Source organism: Strix uralensis, chromosome 4 (genome assembly GCF_047716275.1).
Source record: "Strix uralensis isolate ZFMK-TIS-50842 chromosome 4, bStrUra1, whole genome shotgun sequence".
Classification (NCBI taxonomy): Eukaryota; Metazoa; Chordata; class Aves; order Strigiformes; family Strigidae; genus Strix; species Strix uralensis.
This window is the reverse complement of record NC_133975.1, coordinates 47,111,826-47,131,315: the sequence shown is the minus strand read 5'-3', so window position 1 is coordinate 47,131,315 and position 19,490 is coordinate 47,111,826. Positions and strand designations below refer to the sequence as shown.

General features: G+C 38.6%; 1 protein-coding gene across 2 annotated transcripts; it reads left to right on the top strand.

The window, feature by feature from the left end:
* Window positions 1–345: 345 nt before the first annotated feature.
* Window positions 346–19,369, top strand: ETFDH (electron transfer flavoprotein dehydrogenase). Of its 2 annotated transcripts, XM_074866585.1 has the most exons (13): window positions 346–461; window positions 2,501–2,647; window positions 3,461–3,690; window positions 4,554–4,635; window positions 4,907–5,025; window positions 5,341–5,418; window positions 8,106–8,252; window positions 10,026–10,166; window positions 12,150–12,293; window positions 16,313–16,481; window positions 17,495–17,677; window positions 18,014–18,235; window positions 18,550–19,369. In XM_074866585.1, the coding sequence occupies exons 1-13, from the start codon at window positions 428–430 to the stop codon at window positions 18,711–18,713; spliced, it is 1,860 nt and encodes a 619-aa protein (XP_074722686.1). In that variant the 5' UTR covers window positions 346–427; the 3' UTR covers window positions 18,714–19,369. The 2 variants fall into 2 exon arrangements, with proteins under 2 accessions (XP_074722686.1, XP_074722688.1); XM_074866587.1 differs by lacking the exons at window positions 346–461; window positions 2,501–2,647 and adding an exon at window positions 2,784–2,929.
* Window positions 19,370–19,490: the final 121 nt, after the last annotated feature.

Here is a 19,490-nt window from a genome sequence, read left to right as displayed (position 1 = left end):
CCCCGGTATCCCGGCATGCACTGGGAAGGCGCGCGGGCCGTGGCCGCGCTGCCTGCCGGGAGCAGTAGTCTCTTCTGCCGCAGTGCCTGCTGGCGGCAGCAGCTGGGGCGCCGCCCCGCCTGCATGGCCGCCCCACAGGGGACTCGATCCGCCGCCCCGCCTCCTCCGAGCGCCTCCCGCTCCAGTACTAGAGGAGTGAATCCGTTCCTCCCGGTTGAGCCGGCGCCCCGTGAGGAGCCGGGAGCTCTGGGAGCTGTAGTCCTGCCGGCGGGGCAGGGCAGGGCGGGGCGGGGCGGGGCGGGGCCGGGCCGGGCCGGCGTCGGCGTCAGCTCGCCGGCAGCTGAATGCGCAGGCGCGGCGCGGCCGAGGGCTGGCGCGGGGCGGGCGCAGGGAGCGGAGGGTGTTGAGGGGGTCTCGCGCTGCTGTCATGCTGCTCGCTTGGTGCCCGTCCTCCAGCCGAGGTAACGCACCGGGTCGCCCCGCGGGCGGCTGGTCGTCCCGAGCGGGGGACGGGGCTGGGGTGGCCGCCGCTGCTCGGCGGGGCGGGGCTGGCGGCTGGCACGGCGCGGAAGGAGAGCAAAGGTCACGGTTGGGGTGCGCCCAGGCGTCTGGGCGGCCGCCGGGCCGGGAGCGGGGATCCTGCGGGCGGTGGGCGTCGGGCGGCAGTTGGTGTCCGTGGTGGCGCGGCTGTGGCTCCCCCCGCCCCGGCGGCCTCTGTCCGCCTGAAGGGGCTTCTGTCCGGGCGTACAGAGCTGCGCGGGAGCGCTGGCCGAGGCTGAGCCGCGTCTTGTTCGGCTGTGGTTTAGTTGTCTGGCGTGGGGCATCAAAAGTGTAATGTCTTTTGGAGCGATACTAGATGTTACCTGTTTTAAAGGATAAAATAGAGCAACTGAATGCATGCCCTTACTGACGAGATAATTGTCGAGACAACATCCTGCAGTTGTTAGTAGTAACTGCAACAGCTGCAGCAGTTACTATTAAAGAGCTGCAGAAAAGTAAAGTTTCTTCTTGGAGATTGCTTGCTTCGTGCGACCGTTTCACACCGCCTTACCAAGTCTGTAAACTCAGCAGCGTGGTAGCGCAAGCTCAGCTCGCTCACGGGAAGGAATGATCAGCCCGTTCAGGGTTTGGACCTACCTTTGTAGTTAAGAGACGTATTCTGAGCTGAGTTTCACTTCTTTTGCGTGTGTGTGAAGTAGCTGACATTTTTAAACTACTTTATGCAATTCATAGTACCATCAGTTCTGCTCAAATAAAATGATCTGAAAAATTAAGGTGTCATGTTTTAATATACATGTATAGATGTAGTTGTTATCATGCGTATAAAATACATTGCTTGTTCTCAGATCCTGCCCGGTTGCAGGTAAAGGATAATTAAGAGTCATGAGATGGTATGATAATAGCTTTTATGTTATATTGGTTAAGTTCAAGATTACTGTTAAGAAACCAACATAGATAATACTTATTACCTTGCATATAGAGACCAGTATCCTGGCTGTCACTGTGCAGAGGTATAATGGAGGATGTTTGTGCTGGCCTTGCCAATCGCTATTCTCAACAAAACATTTCAATCATAGGATGATGGTGATTTTACTTACGTAGTTTTGCAGAAATACTCTACTTTAAATACAATATTCTCCTTACGTCTGAAATTAGAGAAAGGGAATCCTTAAAGGAAGGAAAAATACCTGTCAAGGTGCATTAATTCACAGACCTTTTAACTGTAACTAGTTTTGATGTTAGCTAGTTTTCCAAGTACAGATCACACACATCTTCATGATTTTTTTTTTTTGTGAAAGAAGAAAATTAGGGAAAGAATGCAACATGTAATAGCCCTTCTGAACAGAGTCCTATTTTGATCATTTTAAACTTTAACTTTGTCCATTTGCTTAAAAAAAATTCTAATTTGTTTTTGCGACTGCAGCAAAGGTAAAGATTAAATGTATCTACTGTATCTAGTTTTGACTTGGGTTTAGGTCTGAGCTTTTACTGTAGACCATGATGTTTACTCTAGATGAACTGTCTAGTATCAGTAGCCCAAACTGTGTGTCTCAACATGTGTTGAGATGTCAGAAGAGATGAACTTGCATGTCCTATCTCTACAGTTGTTTGGTCACTTTTACTGAAGTCTGAAATAAATCTTTTGAAGTTCAAAATGAAATAGGAACTTAAGATGTGTTTCACCTGTGTACACTCATGTTATCCTATGTCAGCTGTCAGAAATGGCTGGCCAGTGTATTGAGTGGTATTATGTGAAGGATGCTTAAAGGGAAGCTCTTTACTTGTTGGTTTTCTTTTTTTTCTGAGATAAAATTATACAGTGCATTCCTAACTTGAAAATTTTAAAATCTTTATGGTTCCTCATCTTCACGTCACCTGGTAGCCTTTGGGAGAGGGAGCTGTCATATCTGTTGTGCCATTTGTGTCTCTGGAAAGTAAAAACATTTGGAAAATTACTGATTTGAAAATTTTGAAAATTACTGATTTCTTGTTTTTGCAGCACGTCAGTGCTTTCATGCTCTAAAGTTGATAAAGAGAGACTGCCTTTCCTCACTGCATATTGCAAGATGTGCATCTACTGCCTCTGTGCCTCGCATAACTACACATTATACAATTCACCCCCGCGACAAAGACAAACGATGGGAAGGTAAGGTCAAAAATGCATTCTTTAAAAGCTTCTTTATTATTATTATTATTGCTCAGTTTTAAAGACACTGAAATATGTTGCTGTTCTTTTCTTTTTGCAGAAATTCTGTACTCTTAAATACAGTACTAATATTCCAAATGAAATTTTGTGGTTGCTATCTCACAATGAGTATCTTTAGTGCTATAAAATGGGATCAGATTAAACTTGATCCTAGTTATTTAAAGAAAATATTTAAGCAGCTTTTGCTTTTGTGACTATCACAACAAGATTTAATTCTGTCAGGTATGTATCTGTTGGATTTTTTTCAGTTGTTCTTACCATGAGAGTTTATGAGAAAATAAGATTGATATATATCTCTGGGCATTCCGGCCTCTACATTCAACAATTTCAATGGCTTCAGTTCCAGAAAAGACACTGATTAATTAGTGTAAAATAAAGTCACGTGTTCTGACTAAAGGTCTCTTTTCTTTTATTTCTCCCTTAACTAGAGTTTCACTGAATGTCTTTGATACAGCTAGTCAACTCAAGTTTAATATTCTATGATGATACTCAGTCTCTATGCACCATAAGTATATGTTTTATGGTATATCTTCTTACAGCTTAAAAAGAGCTAATTTTACATTGGGATGCTAATATCATTCTGCACTATACCAAGTATTGAAGTGGGGATTCTGTTTAATATTTGGCCTCCTTTTACACAAGGTAGTACTGCTGCGATACCCAGTAGCCAGTATCATAGAGCAAGCTTTAGTGAGAGAGAGGCTGAGGGAAACTGAAGATTGATTTATCTTACTATCTTTTTTTCTATTAAAGGGGTAAACATGGAAAGATTCGCAGAGGAAGCTGATGTTGTCATTGTTGGAGCAGGCCCTGCAGGTCTTTCTGCAGCTATTCGACTCAAACAGTTAGCTGCTGAGCATAGCAAAGAAATACGTGTTTGTTTGGTGGAAAAGGCTTCTCAGATTGGTGCGCATACACTGTCTGGTGCTTGTCTTGAGCCAAGGTCCTTACAAGAACTTTTTCCGGACTGGAAGGAGCGAGGGGTACGTATGACTATATAAACACTGAAATTAATTGCTAGCTCTTAATGAACTCCATATCTGACTCATTCTGATACGACTTAGTACCTTGGTACCACTGATACTTAGTACCATTTTAAAATATGTTGATCTAACAAAACAAAAAGCCTTCTACCTTCTTTTTAGTCTGTTTCCTCTAGTTCAAAAATGCTAAAGTTTTATACCTACACAGATACACTGTGGCCTTGGCTCTTTTATATAATAGTCTTACTGCATATACACAGTATGCCTGGTGCATCCTGGGATGCACTACACTTCCTGCATTTGTGCAGAATCCAGCTCCTGTGCACAAGCAGTAAGTTGGTCAGTTCTTAGCAATGTCAGACTTGCTGCTTCTCTACAGTAGTCCTTCACAGTCTCAGGAAATGGCACATAGTACACTGATTTTTGTGCAGACATAGTGGTGTAACAGAGGCTTAAGATGCTTTTAGGTGGGAGGATAGCAAGAAATGTGCAGCCAGCTGCCTGCTATCACCTGGGAGCTGCAAGAAGTGGGCCGTTGATTAGTTGTTTTGTCTTACTGGGGTAAACATACAAGTTGAGCTGCCACCTTTAGAAGCATCTAGAATATTGATGTCGTACAGAATGTAGAAGTGATTTGCAAGGCCCTGTTCCTTTTTTTTTTTTTTACGTCAGTAGTTGTGTTGATTCTTGCCTGATGACTGTCTCATAAGTACTTCTATCTTCTCTCTTGTGATAACCTCCTACAGAAGTGCCTTATTAAACCTTTACTTAACTGCCAGTTTGATTGTCTTATTTCAGTTGTTGTTTTTGTTGGATTGGCTAGAAAACCAAAACTCTCAGTACTATTTTCTTTTTTTATATAGGCTCCACTTAATACTCCTGTAACTGAAGACAAGTTTGGAATTTTAACAAAGAAATCTAGAATTCCAGTGCCAATTCTTCCAGGTAAAGTTTAGTGAGGTGATAGAGAGTCAGCTCGCACTATGTCTTTTTTAAACTTTTCCATTAATCAAACAATTTTGATTCAGTGTAGTACAGCAAGTGTATGTAGAACATAATAGCTTACAGTGATAGGGGCTATGTAGATGATGGCTGTGGTAGCTTATGACATTACTGTGAAGATAGTGGTTGTAGAAGAAGATACATCTGATGTATACGACATCTGTTATTTTGCTTAGTGTTCTATGTTTTACGTGTGTGTGTCCTTTTTGCCTAGGACTTCCAATGGTTAATCATGGAAATTACATAGTACGTCTGGGCCACTTTGTGAGTTGGCTAGGTGAACAAGCAGAAGCTTTGGGTGTTGAGGTGTACCCAGGCTATGCAGCAGCTGAGGTAATAATGACATCAGTGTGTATATGAAAAGCATTTTTGGAAACCCCTTCACTCCCAATTATTTGTACATTCACAACATTCTTTTTAACAGAGGTGTATTGTGAAAACTGTGTTTCAGTGTCTAAATTCTCTGGCCCAGATCCAGCAAAGTGCAAGTGGATCATACAGTATGTTAATAAATGCAAAATAAATACATAATCTTTGATTATTTGACCATTAAAGACATAGTGCATAGAAGTTTTGCATTAGAACTTTTTATGAATGGACTAAAATGACAGATCATCAAAATGATTGTTTGTTTAAATATTTCCAAAGGTTCTTTTTCATGAAGATGGTAGCGTGAAAGGGATAGCAACTAATGATGTCGGCATTCAAAAAGATGGAGCACCTAAAGTAAGTAGCTATCTTCCCCATAACTAGGGGTCTAATTATGGAAATTGTGATATATCTGCTTCTACTACCATCAGTAGTCTTGCTGTAGCCTAAGAAAAAGTGTAAAATTCAGTACCCGTCTTCCCTCTCTGTACATAAAATAGATAAAGTACCTGTGAAAGTGCTTGTCTCAGAACACTGTAAACTTCTGAGATTAGTAGAAAAAACCTTCGCAGAAAGAAGGTTTGTTTGAGGGTGACTCAAAGGAAACATTTCAAGGGTGTTTTGGCACATGTGAAATCAGGAAACAAAGGAAAAAATTCCTGGAACTCCTAGAAAAAATGTGCGAAGGTGAAATAGAAAGCTGTTGTCCAGCTGGTAACTAGCAAGGTGTAAGAGAGTCTGCTTCTGGCTGATTTGTTTTCTCTGATATTTACAACTGCAGTCACATTTGTCAACAGTCTGTCTACTTTGTTGGGGCAAGGTACATGCTGAATCTTTATACCTTTTTGCTGGTTGGTCCCATTTCTGTATCCAGAAGGTGACTCCCTGCCCAAAGTGTCGGACTTTGACTGATTTTTAGTGGAATCAGAACCTGCAGTGAGCATGTTGCTTCCCTGTGCAATACATAGGGAGAATCTGGCACATCAGAATAACTCAGGAAAACTTTCACGCAGAATTATTAGGCTCTGTAAATTATGGAATTTGACTACATAAATTATGGGTATGAAGCTTTTTTCTTAAGATTTACTTTCTTTTATAAGGTTTCTAGCTAGTTACGTAGAGTTTCAAAGAGGTATTTCACATAAAAGCATGGGGTATTTTTCCTATTTAAAGCAGGGAATGAGAAGAAAAGACTCATTCTTGTTTGGAGAGCATATAGCCAATGGAGAAGGAAGTGGTGGCAATATATTTTCCCAGTATGATACTGTCTGTCTCCTGTAGGGGATAGGCATGCTCTTCCTTTCAGGTGAACATGTTCTCCAGTAGAAGGCACACGTAATGCGTACAGCTTGCTGTGGTATAAAGATTTATTGGGAGTTTGGTTTGTGTCTGTTTTAAAATGGGAAGGAACTATGATTTTATTACCTTTTTTAAGCATCCTCAAAACCTAGAATTTTTTTCCATTTATTCTAGAAGAATGTGTCTAGTAACTTTTTTAATGTACATAATTAGTGTGCCATTACTGCAACTTTTCGACAATTCAACTGTTTTAGCTGTCAGTTATGTCAGCTGATATGACCTCCAGTCTATAAAGGTTCAGGTAAATAGACATAGTTTGTATAACCTTCAAGGCAAGAATATCTTCAATGTGTTTATACAGAGCCTAATCAAATAGACTGTGGTTAATGAATAGAGTTTCACCTTGCAGTCAGCACTAATCAAACAAAAATGCCAATGGTAAAAATATGTAGTAAAAAGTTGCATGTTGATTCTTGTGTAGATGCTGGAGAAGGATGTTAACTGTGAAGTATAACTTTTTGACATTACAGAAACATTTCAAATTCATTAATTTCTGATATTTACAATGTGGAGTTGTAGTTCATTGATTTGTATAAATCTACCTCAAACTGGACGATATATATTTTTAATCTCTAGATCAAGTAGTAAATCCCTGTAGTTCTCTTAGTATTTTGAAATATTAATTCACGTTCAGGTTGACAATCAGAAATTCAAAGAATACACAAAAAATTTGGCAAAATCTTGTAACTCCTGTTTAAAGGTAATTCCTGACCAGAGGGAACATTTTCATTTGCTAGTCTTTTTCAGAGGTTTCCAACCAGTAAGTTAGAAGTGGATTGCACCTGAGAGACAATTCAAAACCAAAGCAATAAGCTGCTTCTGGACCTATGACTTACCTTGTGATGGTTTTATTGGGTACTGCTGGATATCTTCATGCAAAACTGTTTCCATTATCTTTTTCAACATTAAACTTTCTGAGCCAAATCAAGCTTTTTTTCTTTTAAATTGTTTTTTTTCCCTGCAAGACTGTGTATTTAGAATATTGTATCCTTACATTGCAAAGATAATCCAGTAATGTTCTCGTCCAGTTTGCTCACATATGCAGATGACATGCTGATACACAAGTTCCCCTTATCTTACTCTCAATCTCATTGTTGGAATTTTTGATGAGAAATTTTTTTTATAATGATACTTAATGTTAGTTTAATTTTACTGTATGTTTTAACATGTAAGATCGGTGCAATATTATAGTAACTTTATTCTAAGGTAGTGGGTTCTTCTGGGGGCAGGAGTGATACAGGTTTTTCTGATGTGATGTTTCTGTCTAGCCTCTGTCATATATGTGTGTGGAGACACACAATATTTTATTGTAATGTGACTTCATGAGCGAAAATTAAAGTGTAAAGCTATAAGTTAAGATTCTTTGTTCTGTCAGGGTTCCTTTGCACCGTATGAATGAGCAGGTGTGATATAAGTATCCTCTGATCTGGAAAAGATTCTCCTTTTCAGTAATGAATGATGATTCATTGTAGTGCAGCTTTACTGGAATCCCTTACAAGATTTGCCAGGGATGCATCATGGTTAGGTGGAAAAGGCAGTTGGACTAGAGCCATAGCTTGCAACAGTTTGTAGGTTCTGGGCAGTGCCACAAAGTAGTGTAAAATCACTTTATGGCCCTCCAATTTCTTGCTGTGAGTTTGGTGTGGCAGAGATCTTACTGCTGATGAAATGCTCTACTTTTGCAGGCTACCTTTGAAAGAGGCTTGGAACTCCATGCTAAAGTCACAGTCTTTGCTGAAGGTTGTCATGGACATCTAGCCAAACAGCTGTACAAAAAGTACAATCTAAGGGAGAAATGTCAACCCCAGAGCTATGGCATTGGACTGAAAGAGGTATAACCTGCATAATTTTAACAATTAAGGAAAACACTTTGAAGCTATAAGGTAGTTTCTGTTTGCTTCAAGCTAATTTGTATAAGACATTAGAATTACTGATTTTGAGTTACATTTTCAGACTTCAGAACCTTTGCTATTCTGAAGCTTGTCAGAGAAGATGCTCCCTGACTGTTTCGTTTCAGCTGCTGCTTCTCATATCTGTGTTATATCTAGAGGTACCTGTGAACCCACTCTGTTAATGTCTTAATTTGATTTCAAATTATGTTAATTTGTGAAATCTCTTTTCAATACTTTTAGTAAATGAGAGAGGGGTTCATGCTGTCTAATTTTAGGGGGTTTTAGTACCTGAGGAGGGGAGGAAAGGCTTTCTATGCATTTTCTGTATATTGATATGAGAGAGAGAGAGAAAAAAGAGCTGTTCCAGATGATGAGTCATGATCTCTGAAACACCTTCTGGATGAGCTTTTTTTTTCCCAAAAAATCCCTTTACTGGGCTTATAAAATTGGGATAGGGATCAGGTTTCCTTTTTGAAATATTTATACTCTGGAAATATCACCTATGAAAAATAGCTGTATTATTTACAGTATGTTCAGAGTTTGACTATAACATATTCTTTATTTATTACTTTAAGCACGTGCTTCCAGCTACAAAATATTTGCTAAATAATTAGTTTACACTTCTGTAGAGAATAACCGCTCTGGATATGTATGACATAATCTTAGTTGCAATTTGTAATACCTAAGTTGTCGTTAAATCAGCATTTTGCTGTAGACCTTCTTTACTTCCAGATGAGACTGTGTCTGCTTTAGCAAATAGTACAGTCCAATAGGAATGGATCTGTAAAGTAAAATTGTTGATGCTGATGAGCTGATATCCATACTATGCACATTTCAGGTTTATTTTTACTTCTGATCTAGTCCCATGGACTGGGTGCCCTTTCGTGACTAGAATGCTTTAGATGGGCTTCTGGAGCCTTTCTTACAGTTTAGTTTCATGTGAAAGGAATCTAGTTCATGCCTTCTGTGGCTGCTGTATGAACCAAAGCACAGTAAGTGGGAGGAATCAGGAGCCCTGCTCGAAAATGTGCTTCTTAATCTAAACTGAAACATTAATGTAGATGTACCCTCCATGCTCAAGCTGATCTAAAGGTGCTCAGCTGCCCTTCTGTCATTAGACTGCACCTGACGCATAACTCCATGGTGAACAGATGTTTTGTGAAATGATCAGAAAATTGATTCGCTAGTGGAAACATGAAGATGCTTCTGTGGGTTCACCATGGGTCAGATGAGTACTGGAGATGTGTAGGAGAGAGCAGAGAGAGGACAACCTGTTTGACAGCAAATATTTAGATCAACTGAGGCATAGTGTTAAGCCTGACCTTGAAAAACTTACGAAGAAATTACAGTGATTCATATGAAAAAAATGTTTTTAAAGGAAATAGTCAATGTCAGTGTTGCGTTCCTTAGCAGAGTATCTATCAAAGTCACTGATATAAAGAATCTTGTGGCTGAATTAAAATTTTGGGTATAGTACTGGACTCTCAGTCACATTTTCTGATGGACAACTTTTTAAGAGAGAGAAGTATTAGGAAATTCTTCAGTGGTATCCAAAGAAATATACTTATTACCTGGTATTTTGTTGTATGAATTTATGCATTGGTCATAGCAGTAAATTAATTTTCTTCTACATTTAGTTGTGTGTTTGTCTTATATTATTGAAAGGACATTACTTTTCAATATAAAGTAAATTTTTGGTCATCTGCATGACAGTTATGGACTATTGATGAAAAGAAATGGAAACCAGGAAGAGTAGAACATACTGTAGGCTGGCCTTTAGACCGACATACGTATGGAGGATCCTTTCTTTATCACTTAAATGAGGGTGAACCTTTAGTTGCTCTTGGATTTGTGGTAAGTGAAGTTGCTTTTTTCATGCTTGTTGGTGTTTGATCTTCATTTTTATGCGACTTTTTTTGCTCTGTTTTAATGTGAAAATGAAAACACAAGAATAGCAACAGTCCAAATTTAGTACTTTCTCAATTTTAAGTGTGCTTATGCCCATATTAGGGAAGGTTAATTTGTCATATTAATCTGTCTTTAATCCAGTGTCTTTTATTAAGAACAAAATGGAAAACTTACAAATAACTTTTTTTTTGCAGACCAAACAAATTCTGGTAAAGCCAAAACCAGATGTTTAATCAAAACTGTGCTCACAGAATTTTTGCAAGTTAGGAAATGTCTTCCATTTCCTTGTTCATGTGTCAACCTTGGGTGCAACTCCACTTTGAGAGAAGTGTATAAAGTGGAAGCACACTGCAGTTCCACAAGCAGCATCCCTTCAATTTCTGAGCTCTTCTGTTTGTTCTTAGCATTCTTCACCCACCTTTGTCTCACCTTCTTTAGCAACTGTCTTTCTGAATTGTACAGGCAGCTTCTTCCTTCTTACTACCTCTATCAGAAGCATTGAGATCACTAGAGACACAGTCTTGTGTCTTTCTGCCAGCCAATGATGCAAGGAGCAATGGTAGGAAATGTTTTCCTAGCACCTACAGTCCTAAATGAAGCACGGACTATTTATCCTTGCATGTGCTTTACACACAGATTCTGTAAGAGTCAGGCACGTGATCTGGACTTTCAGCAGCATGGGACTGAGGTGACACTTTGGTCTCCTAGATTTCAGAAGGATTCCAGAGTGTGTGTGGGTGAAAACTGTATTTTTGTCTAACCATTTTGTAAGAAACATTGAAAAAACCTTGTTAGCTTTTCTCAGACATGCATGCTTGTCCTGTGCAGATTCCGGTATTGGAATTAATAAGTACAGACAGTAGACATTCAAATTCTGTTTGCTTTTAGATGGGTAGAGAGCTTTGATTCTTACAGAGAATGGTAATCAGTAATTTTCAGTAATATGAACATTATCTCCAGTTCAGATAGGAGAAAATTAACTTTTGTGTGAACATACAAGCACTTCTTTGACTTTGAACTTTACACCTATGTCAGTCTGAGCTGATTCTTGTAGTAGGATTATCTTGCACTTAATTTTGAAATCTGTTTATTATCTTTTATCTAGTAAGGAAAGTATATGCAAGCAGTGTTCTAAAAGCAGTGAGCTGCCAGAGAAACCAAGATACTGTTTGTTCCTGACTTATGATATATTTTGTTATTTGTCTCAAATAGAGCTCACAGCAACCAGAAATAATCCCTTTCTCAAAAGAGAAAATTCAGCAACATAAGCCCTTTTAAGAGTACATTCAAGATTGGAAATACAGAGTATATCTTTAGACAGATTCTCAAATGCATAAAAGAATCCAGGGCATTTAGCCAATTGGCAAAGTGTTTTTCCCCCATTTTCTGCTTTCATCATTGCTCCCCTGTGCTTTATTACAATGGCTCACCTAATTGGAAATAATTGACTCTGCTAAACAATATGAAGAACAGGTTAAAATATGTGAGCACAAGGACATAACTATCTAGAAATAATTGTTTACCTCTCCTTCCAGCTTTTCTAGGGCAAAGAGGTTTTGAAACACAAATTTAAAACAAGTTTTCTCACTTATCCTGACCATTAAACCATGCTTAATTTAATTTCACTGTTTTATTTCAAAGGCAGATGGAAGGTGGTTACAATGCGATTAAATATTTTTCATGCTTCAGGTTTCAGGTAGTGCAGAGAACAGTCTTGTAGCAGCGAATTCTCAGAATTGCTTCTACTATACTCTTTATAAAATGTATTTTTGGCAATAGTTTCTTTAAGTAGAAAGATCCTGAGGTTGTTTAGTATAAAATAGATTTACAGAGTTGATGTAGTAATATGTGATTGTTTTCTTTTCAAACTTTTGTTGAAATTTCATACTTCTATTTTCATTAATGTTGCACTTTTTTTTTTTTTTTAAGGTTGGTTTAGATTACCAAAATCCCTATTTGAATCCATTTAGGGAGTTTCAGAGGTGGAAGCACCATCCTAGCATACAGCCTACTTTGGAGGGTGGAACAAGGATTGCCTATGGTGCCAGAGCATTAAATGAAGGTGGTTTCCAGGTAGCTTTTTCATGAAGTTTTTTACTTTGAGTTCTCTGTAGCTGTGTTTTTAGTGCTGTAGATTTGGGTTCCATGCTGTTGGGAAACAACTGAACTATAATAAAGCTGAATAAAAGCCAAAAGTTTTAGTGGGCAGAAAAGCCTTGTTATCTTGCTGGATACTGAGATTTGCTACGCTTAGGCTCTGTTACACTAAAAATCTTCTGACATAGTCACTTTACTTTCTAAATGAAATATGAAGCGGAGTTTACATTGGAACCAAATGTGTTCAGCAGCAAAGAAACTACAGGTAGTTCTTTGTTGTGCCTGGAAGCCTGGGGAAGAGAGGGTAGCACCACTCATTTGTTGTTGTTGTAGAGTTGGGGGGAGGCGTATTTTCCAAATTACATGGTTATCCTAGCAGAGCGCCTTTCCAGTGCTTGACCCTTAAGCCAGTGATGGTGCTGAAATTGTTACGTGGTTTGGCAGATAAAAGTCTTCACCTCCAAGTACCTTTGCTATCTTTCATGCACAACTTTGAATTTCTACTTTCTTGGGAGGTGGAGTATTTTGCTCATTTTGTTCCCTTAAAGAGTCTTAAGAGGTGACATTTTAAAAATGTATTCATCAAGTCAGTTGAAAGGGCTGGAGCAACTTTCAGGAGAAAGAGTCTAGAGTTTTGCTTCTCATATAAGAATCTTGAAACAGAGGACATGGCTGTGTGTCCTGGACTCCCAGGTTCATCTTACAGATGCTGCTTTCAGTTTCGAACTTAAAAATAGCCTGGGTGTTTGTGATTCACAGGTCATACCACTGTGCTCTCTGACTACTGTGTCTTTCCTTTTTGAACCTCTTCTTTAGTTTAAATGTGGCTTTGTGCAGTTTTTGTAGCACAAGTAGAATTTCAGCAGCAGCATAACTCCTGTCATGGTCTTGTGGAGTTAGGCTTTGACACCAGTGTGCATGCCTGGGACTGAGTCACGTGGGTTCACGAAGCAATTTCTTGATTACACACACAATACACATTTAATAAATCTGTGGGTTGATTACTTTGTCCACTCTGAAGTGGAAATACCACATTTTAACATGGCTGTGTTACTAGCTCATTTCAGAAACCATTGTCAGTCCATTATTAAGACAGATAAGATACAAAATACCAAGACATTTTACTCTAGACTTTTATACAAGAGGGGCTTCTGTTTCCACCCCATGCACTGGTTTCTCTATCACAGATAGTCATTATTGAATTTCTGGCTTTGATGGAGTAGCCAGATTGTGCCTTTGGTTGCATATTCCTTATACTGCTTGAAACATATGGCTGAAAGAACACAGTATTTGTGAAGTCACTTACAGACATTGTTTGTGCCGAGTTACGCAGACAGTAGGACTACAGCCTTGCATATCTCTGCTTAATCTTTGGACTATTTCTTTGCTGGACTTGAAACAACACGTCACTTAGTTGGCACTGTTCCTAATACAAGAGCATGTTCTGTTTTCTTGGGCTTTTTTTTATTTCCTGTAGATAGAATTGTCTAGTTAATCATGAAATCACACTTTTAAATGGCTTTTTTTTAATACATGCTTTCAGTAAAAAAAGCTTTATTGATGATTCACTTAGGAAGATTTTTAAGATTAGCTCTTCTTTTGCATGTGTTGCTTTGATTAATAACTGTAGCAGTCTGACTCATTTGCATCACTGGAGTCCAGGAATATTTTCTTATGTAAGTCATTCTGCAGCTTCAGTTTTCATTTTAGTGAGAGTATTTCATCAAATAGGTGTATAAAATTACCATTGATCTAAGCCTTTTTTTGTGTATTATAGATAACCTTATGACCATGTCCTTTAGTCTTTAACATATAGTGGTGCTAAGTTGGTGCGAGAGAGAGGGAGAGAGAGCGCGCATGCTCTTGGATGTTTCCCTGATTTTATAGCTTTTTGGGATATGTGGAAGGAGGGAACAGAGTTTAATAGACTAAATCTACATAGCTGTTATATCTTCTGTTTCTTAAAATTGCAAAATTAAGCACTTAAAATTAAGACATTTCTGTGCAACTTCTGTTTTGTCTTCATTTTATCAAAAACTTTGAAAAGGTTTAAGAGTTTTGTGGAAAAAATAAAAGGTGCTGCTGTTGCTGAGCAATGTATATTATGAATATCAGGGGAAAAAACCCTTCATATTGATGACCCAAGCAAGTGTCCAACATTAGACTCACTTAACAGATTTTCAACCCTGAGCTGAGCTAAGGGGAGGAGAATGTGGGGTTCCCTGTCTGCTGGCAGAGAGGACTCTGCAGGAAGCAGGTGTCTTCCCTTCTTCCCTCCCTCAAACCAGCCTTGTTTTGTCTCTGCTGCCAAGAGAGTGGTGGCTGCTCCAAGTGCTCAAGGTTGAAAGGATTTCACCCTGTATCTCAGGGGCAGGAAGGGCTTGTGCCGTACTGGCAAGATGGGTTTCTTCAGCTGACTGCGAGAACAGGCACTAAGTTCCACACTACTAATGATGAGAATTACTAACAACGCTGCAGTACATGTAACCTTTTGTGTTATATGACTAATCTTTATTCTCATTTATATTTTGACAGTATGTTGGTCACTGTGTACCTATTAAGTGAAACAGTTGTTGCAGAATAAAACTACTTGATCACCATTTTTTTACGTAATTCAAAGAGTCAGTCAAGAATCTTTCTATGCTTATGTCAGTGCCGCATCATTGCGTTCTAATGGATTTGACAGAATAAATGTTTTCAGCCAAAGGTCTTGTGAAAACCGAGAGGATATCCTACTACTTAATTGCTTTAAAATGCTGTTATGTAGCTGAACTTATGACTTCTGATCACTGAAAAGTACATTAAAATATGAAATTGTGTTTTCAGCCTAAACTACGTTTCCTACAAACCAAATTACTAAGTCTGTGATTAAACAAATTGCCCAAAACACAGGGGAAACTTTTTTTAACGACTACTATATGAATATTCAAAAGTAACCAGCCCTGGGTGAATAGTAAACAGATAAGCAGAACAAGCAGAAGAAACAAAATGTTTGTTTCAGATTATCGTGAATTTCAAGGGATATGTTTTTTGGACATTTTTCATGAAATAAAAGTACTTGTTTGGGGTCAAATTATTTAGGCTATTAAAAAATTATTTATTTCAGGCAGCTTTAATAAAAGCAGGATACTAGATTCACAAGTGCTGCTCAGTACTAAAGACTTTTGAAGGAGGGTCATGTTCATAACTTACCTTCAGCAATTTCAGGCCTAGGATGTGATCACAGCTTTCTGCTCAAAGTGCTGCAGTCAATGTATGTTTTGAAGCTGTTCCCTAAAATCCTAATCTTATTGGATAAGGGTGAGAATAGCTATCTTGATAGTTGAGGTATTCCTTAGTTAATATAGGCATATTACATAGTATGTTAATAATATGGACCTGATGTTTGCAAATCATCTGGCTGTCTTAGGTTTGTGAGTTGAATGTACTCAGTGACATAATGCTTCTTGCAGAACGGGAATAAGACAACGATTTTGCACCAAAAGTATATTTGTTGGCTTCTGAGCAACTTTCAAAATAAGTGGGGCCTGGGTGGGAACAGGGAGGGCACTGTGTGGTTTCACAGAAGAGATTTGTGAAAAAAAGCACTGAGTAATAAACTGTGAGATGAGATCCATACAACTTATTGTGTGGAAAATGGGAACGCAAATGTCTTTTTTTTTTTTTAAAAAAAAAGAATTCACTTACTCTTGAAGGAGGAAAACCGTATCAGTGGGTGACATTACCTGTCGTTGCAGATAAAGCAACTGGAGAGAGGATGTAAGGAAAATGTTGTCATTATTTTATACTCAGCCCCAGTACAACATCTGTATCAGTATTTGTTTACTATGCCAAAATTCCTTAATTGAGTAACTGGTGTATGTTTAGATAGTGCACGTGCAAATCTAAAAATGCAAAGGACACTCAAGCCTTGTGCCAGTTTCATTGCCAGAGTGTTATTCTCATTTTAAAAAACAAGAACAAATCAACCATCTTTCTTTCTGTTTCCTCTTCAGTCAATACCCAAACTCACCTTCCCAGGTGGATTATTAATTGGTTGCAGTCCTGGACTCATGAACGTTCCTAAGATCAAAGGGACACATACCGCGATGAAAAGTGGCATGTTGGCTTCAGAAGCCATCTTTAGCCAATTAATCAACGAAAATCTCCAATCAAAGACAATAGGTAAGATCACTACTTTGATTTGTAATTACCTTGTGTTCCATTAGGATCACCAGCAACTTAGCAGTAACTAAATGTGTCTGAAGGAATTAGTTGGAAATGCAAATAAATCATGAAATGAGCCTGGTGGTTTAAAAAGATATCTATTGTTTATTTACTATTTACACTGACAAATTATCTAAGAAAGAAATAAATTAATAAAGTTCTGCTTAGCTATTCTTAAGTATTGATCCTACTGCTAGAACAACAGGCCTCATGTTTTCACATATAGACAAGGCTTAAAACTTACTATTTAGAACATCTATTCCTACACAGTACTAATGAGAATGGTGAAGGGGAAGCTCTCAGAAAACTTCCATTTGAAGAAATATTTTTTTTCTGAGATAGTTACTTGGCTTTAACTACACTGCAGTAGATGTGTCTGTCATATGTCAAGCATGCAGTGTCTAGTATTTGTAAAGGGTACAATCCAAAGTTTAAATCAAAAGTTTGAAGTCAAATATATCTCATTAACTTGCTGATTACAAAGGGAGAAAAAATGTTCTCTAGCAGCGGCATCATCCATAGTCATAGTTACTGAAATCAGAATGTTTGTGGTTGCATAACTTGTAAAGAAAAAACTTTGAACCTGACAATGTTAAAATTATAAACCTGCCTCCTGGATCACGCATAAACTCTCCTGTCAATGCTTAGATTCTATGAGCGAGTAGCTATTTTCCCATATAAGTGCCAATACAGCCACCTGGCCAGTTGTTGGTTTGAGGCAATGTAGTGCTGCTTGTGGGTCATTTAATAGAGGCTACAAAGAAGCACTAGATATCTGCTGCTAGCTGCCAACAAATCAGATCTCTTCAGGAGGCTGAAATATGTTGTCTAATGTATTCCTAGCTTACTATTCTGACATTCTCATTTTGCTGCCTTCGTTGCTAACAATTGCCTTTATTCAGCCATTATTTTTTATTTCAAGGATAGTCTTTATGTACTGTAGGTACCTAACAAGTAATGTACTGCCTTAGGACTTGATGTGCAAGAGTATGAAGAGAATCTGAAAAAGTCCTGGGTCTGGAAAGAGCTGTATGCGGTTAGAAACATCCGACCATCCTGCCATAGCATACTTGGTGTGTACGGAGGAATGATTTACACAGGTATATTTTATTGGCTACTGAGAGGAATGGAACCATGGACATTAAAACACCCAGGTAATTTCATTATCTCCTGAAAAAAAGATACTAAATGTATATGTCAGTCGTTTCTAGTCTTAGTTGAAGCTAGAGCACACCTGGTCAAGTGGTGAGGCCTTAAACTGTAGAAAAGAAATCAGTAAGACATTGAAGCAGACTTTGTCATTACCTAGCACATAATGTAAATGAAGACATTAAAACACTGTTAGCATAGGTTTTTTGGTCTATGAAAAGGCCTTTTACAAAATACTTCATTCTGATGACAAGTTAAAATAGCTTACTTAAATTGTTCTTGAGTAACTGCAAATTACAGTAATTCTGTACTGAAACTATATTTATTAAAAATATATTTAGGACCAGATTTTGCTCAGCTCAAGCCAGCCAAAGATTGCACACCTATTGAATACCCAAAGCCTGATGGAAAAATCAGTTTTGATCTCCTGTCATCTGTGGCTTTAAGTGGTACAAACCATGAACATGACCAGCCTGCTCATTTAACTCTCAAAGATGACAGCATCCCTGTGAGCAGGAATCTGGCTGTATTCGATGGACCGGAACAAAGATTTTGTCCAGCAGGTAGGTAACAAAAATGTGTGTCTGAGCTGTTTTTGCAAGATGAAAGACTAAGTACTTCAGGAAGAGTCCACCTGGCCTACTACTTACTTCAAGCAGTCCACCAAATCTTCCTCCTAGAAGAAGGTTTGAGTGCAGGCCTTAAAATATATTATGTTAACAGTACTTTCATGACAGAATAATTAGTACACATGGAAGAAGGCAGTTGAATCACACTAGTAATACACTTCCCTCATTATGCTTGCTGGTAAGTAGTAGAGCATACATGCAGGGGGAGACTGTTCAGTGAAGTGATAGCTCTCTTTTGCTCTCTGCAGGAGTTTATGAATATATTCCTCTGGAAACAGGAGAAGGATCAAGACTGCAGATAAATGCTCAGAACTGTGTCCACTGCAAAACATGTGATATTAAAGACCCAAGTCAGAACATTAACTGGGTAGTGCCTGAAGGTGGAGGAGGACCAGCTTATAATGGAATGTAAACTGATGGGAAATCTATTCAGTGACTTCTGATCACCAACAAATAAGTTGGGAGTATTTTATGCTGCAGTGTCATTACAGCACTGACTTGAATGTTAAAAGAGTTTGAGACTAATGTGCCATTCTGTATTTTAGGTACGACTGTTGCATTAAATGGGAAGTCGGTGCCTTCTGGTTAAACCTTAGCCTTATTTAAATAGAACTTCTCTACAGGAGTTGTGTGGCAGGCAGAAGAAAGTTCTTCTCAGGACTGACAAAGGAACTTTGGATCTTGGATTTATTGCTGAAGTTCAGTGATAACAGGAGCCATATCCAGAATCGTGGGTATGGTGGAATTCAGTACCTACCCTTAAAAAAAAAAAGGTATTTTCTCTATCTGGAGTGATTTGTGATCTATCTGGAGTGATATGTAATCCTACCTTGCAGTAGGGAAAATACATCAGTCTAGAAAACTGTCACTGCTTTTAAGTGTTACACATTTTATATCAAACTTACAGTTAAGATTTTTTTTTTTTCCCTCTGATGGTAATAGGGAGCCCAGCTGCAAGCAGTTTAAAAAAAAAAAGTGTAATACTTGCATCTTCATTGTATGTCTAGCAATATTTTTATTTCTTACAAGAAAACAGGCCTGCTCTAATAAAAACTCTAATAGAAACTGCCTGGAATTGTCTTGGTGTGAAACCAAGCTTCTTAAGAAGCACTATTAAGCTGCAAAAACACAACCACTACTGATTTACACGTTAGGAACACATTCAAGTTGCAAAACACAAGTTACTACA

Coding starts and splice junctions, on each gene's coding strand:
- ETFDH (XM_074866585.1), top strand. CDS start 428: ATGCTGCTCGCTTGGTGCCCGTCCTCCAGCCGAG. Junction 12,294..16,312: donor TAAATGAAGGTGGTTTCCAG/GTAGCTTTTTCA, acceptor TTTCCTCTTCAG/TCAATACCCAAACTCACCTT. Junction 16,482..17,494: donor TCTCCAATCAAAGACAATAG/GTAAGATCACTA, acceptor GTACTGCCTTAG/GACTTGATGTGCAAGAGTAT.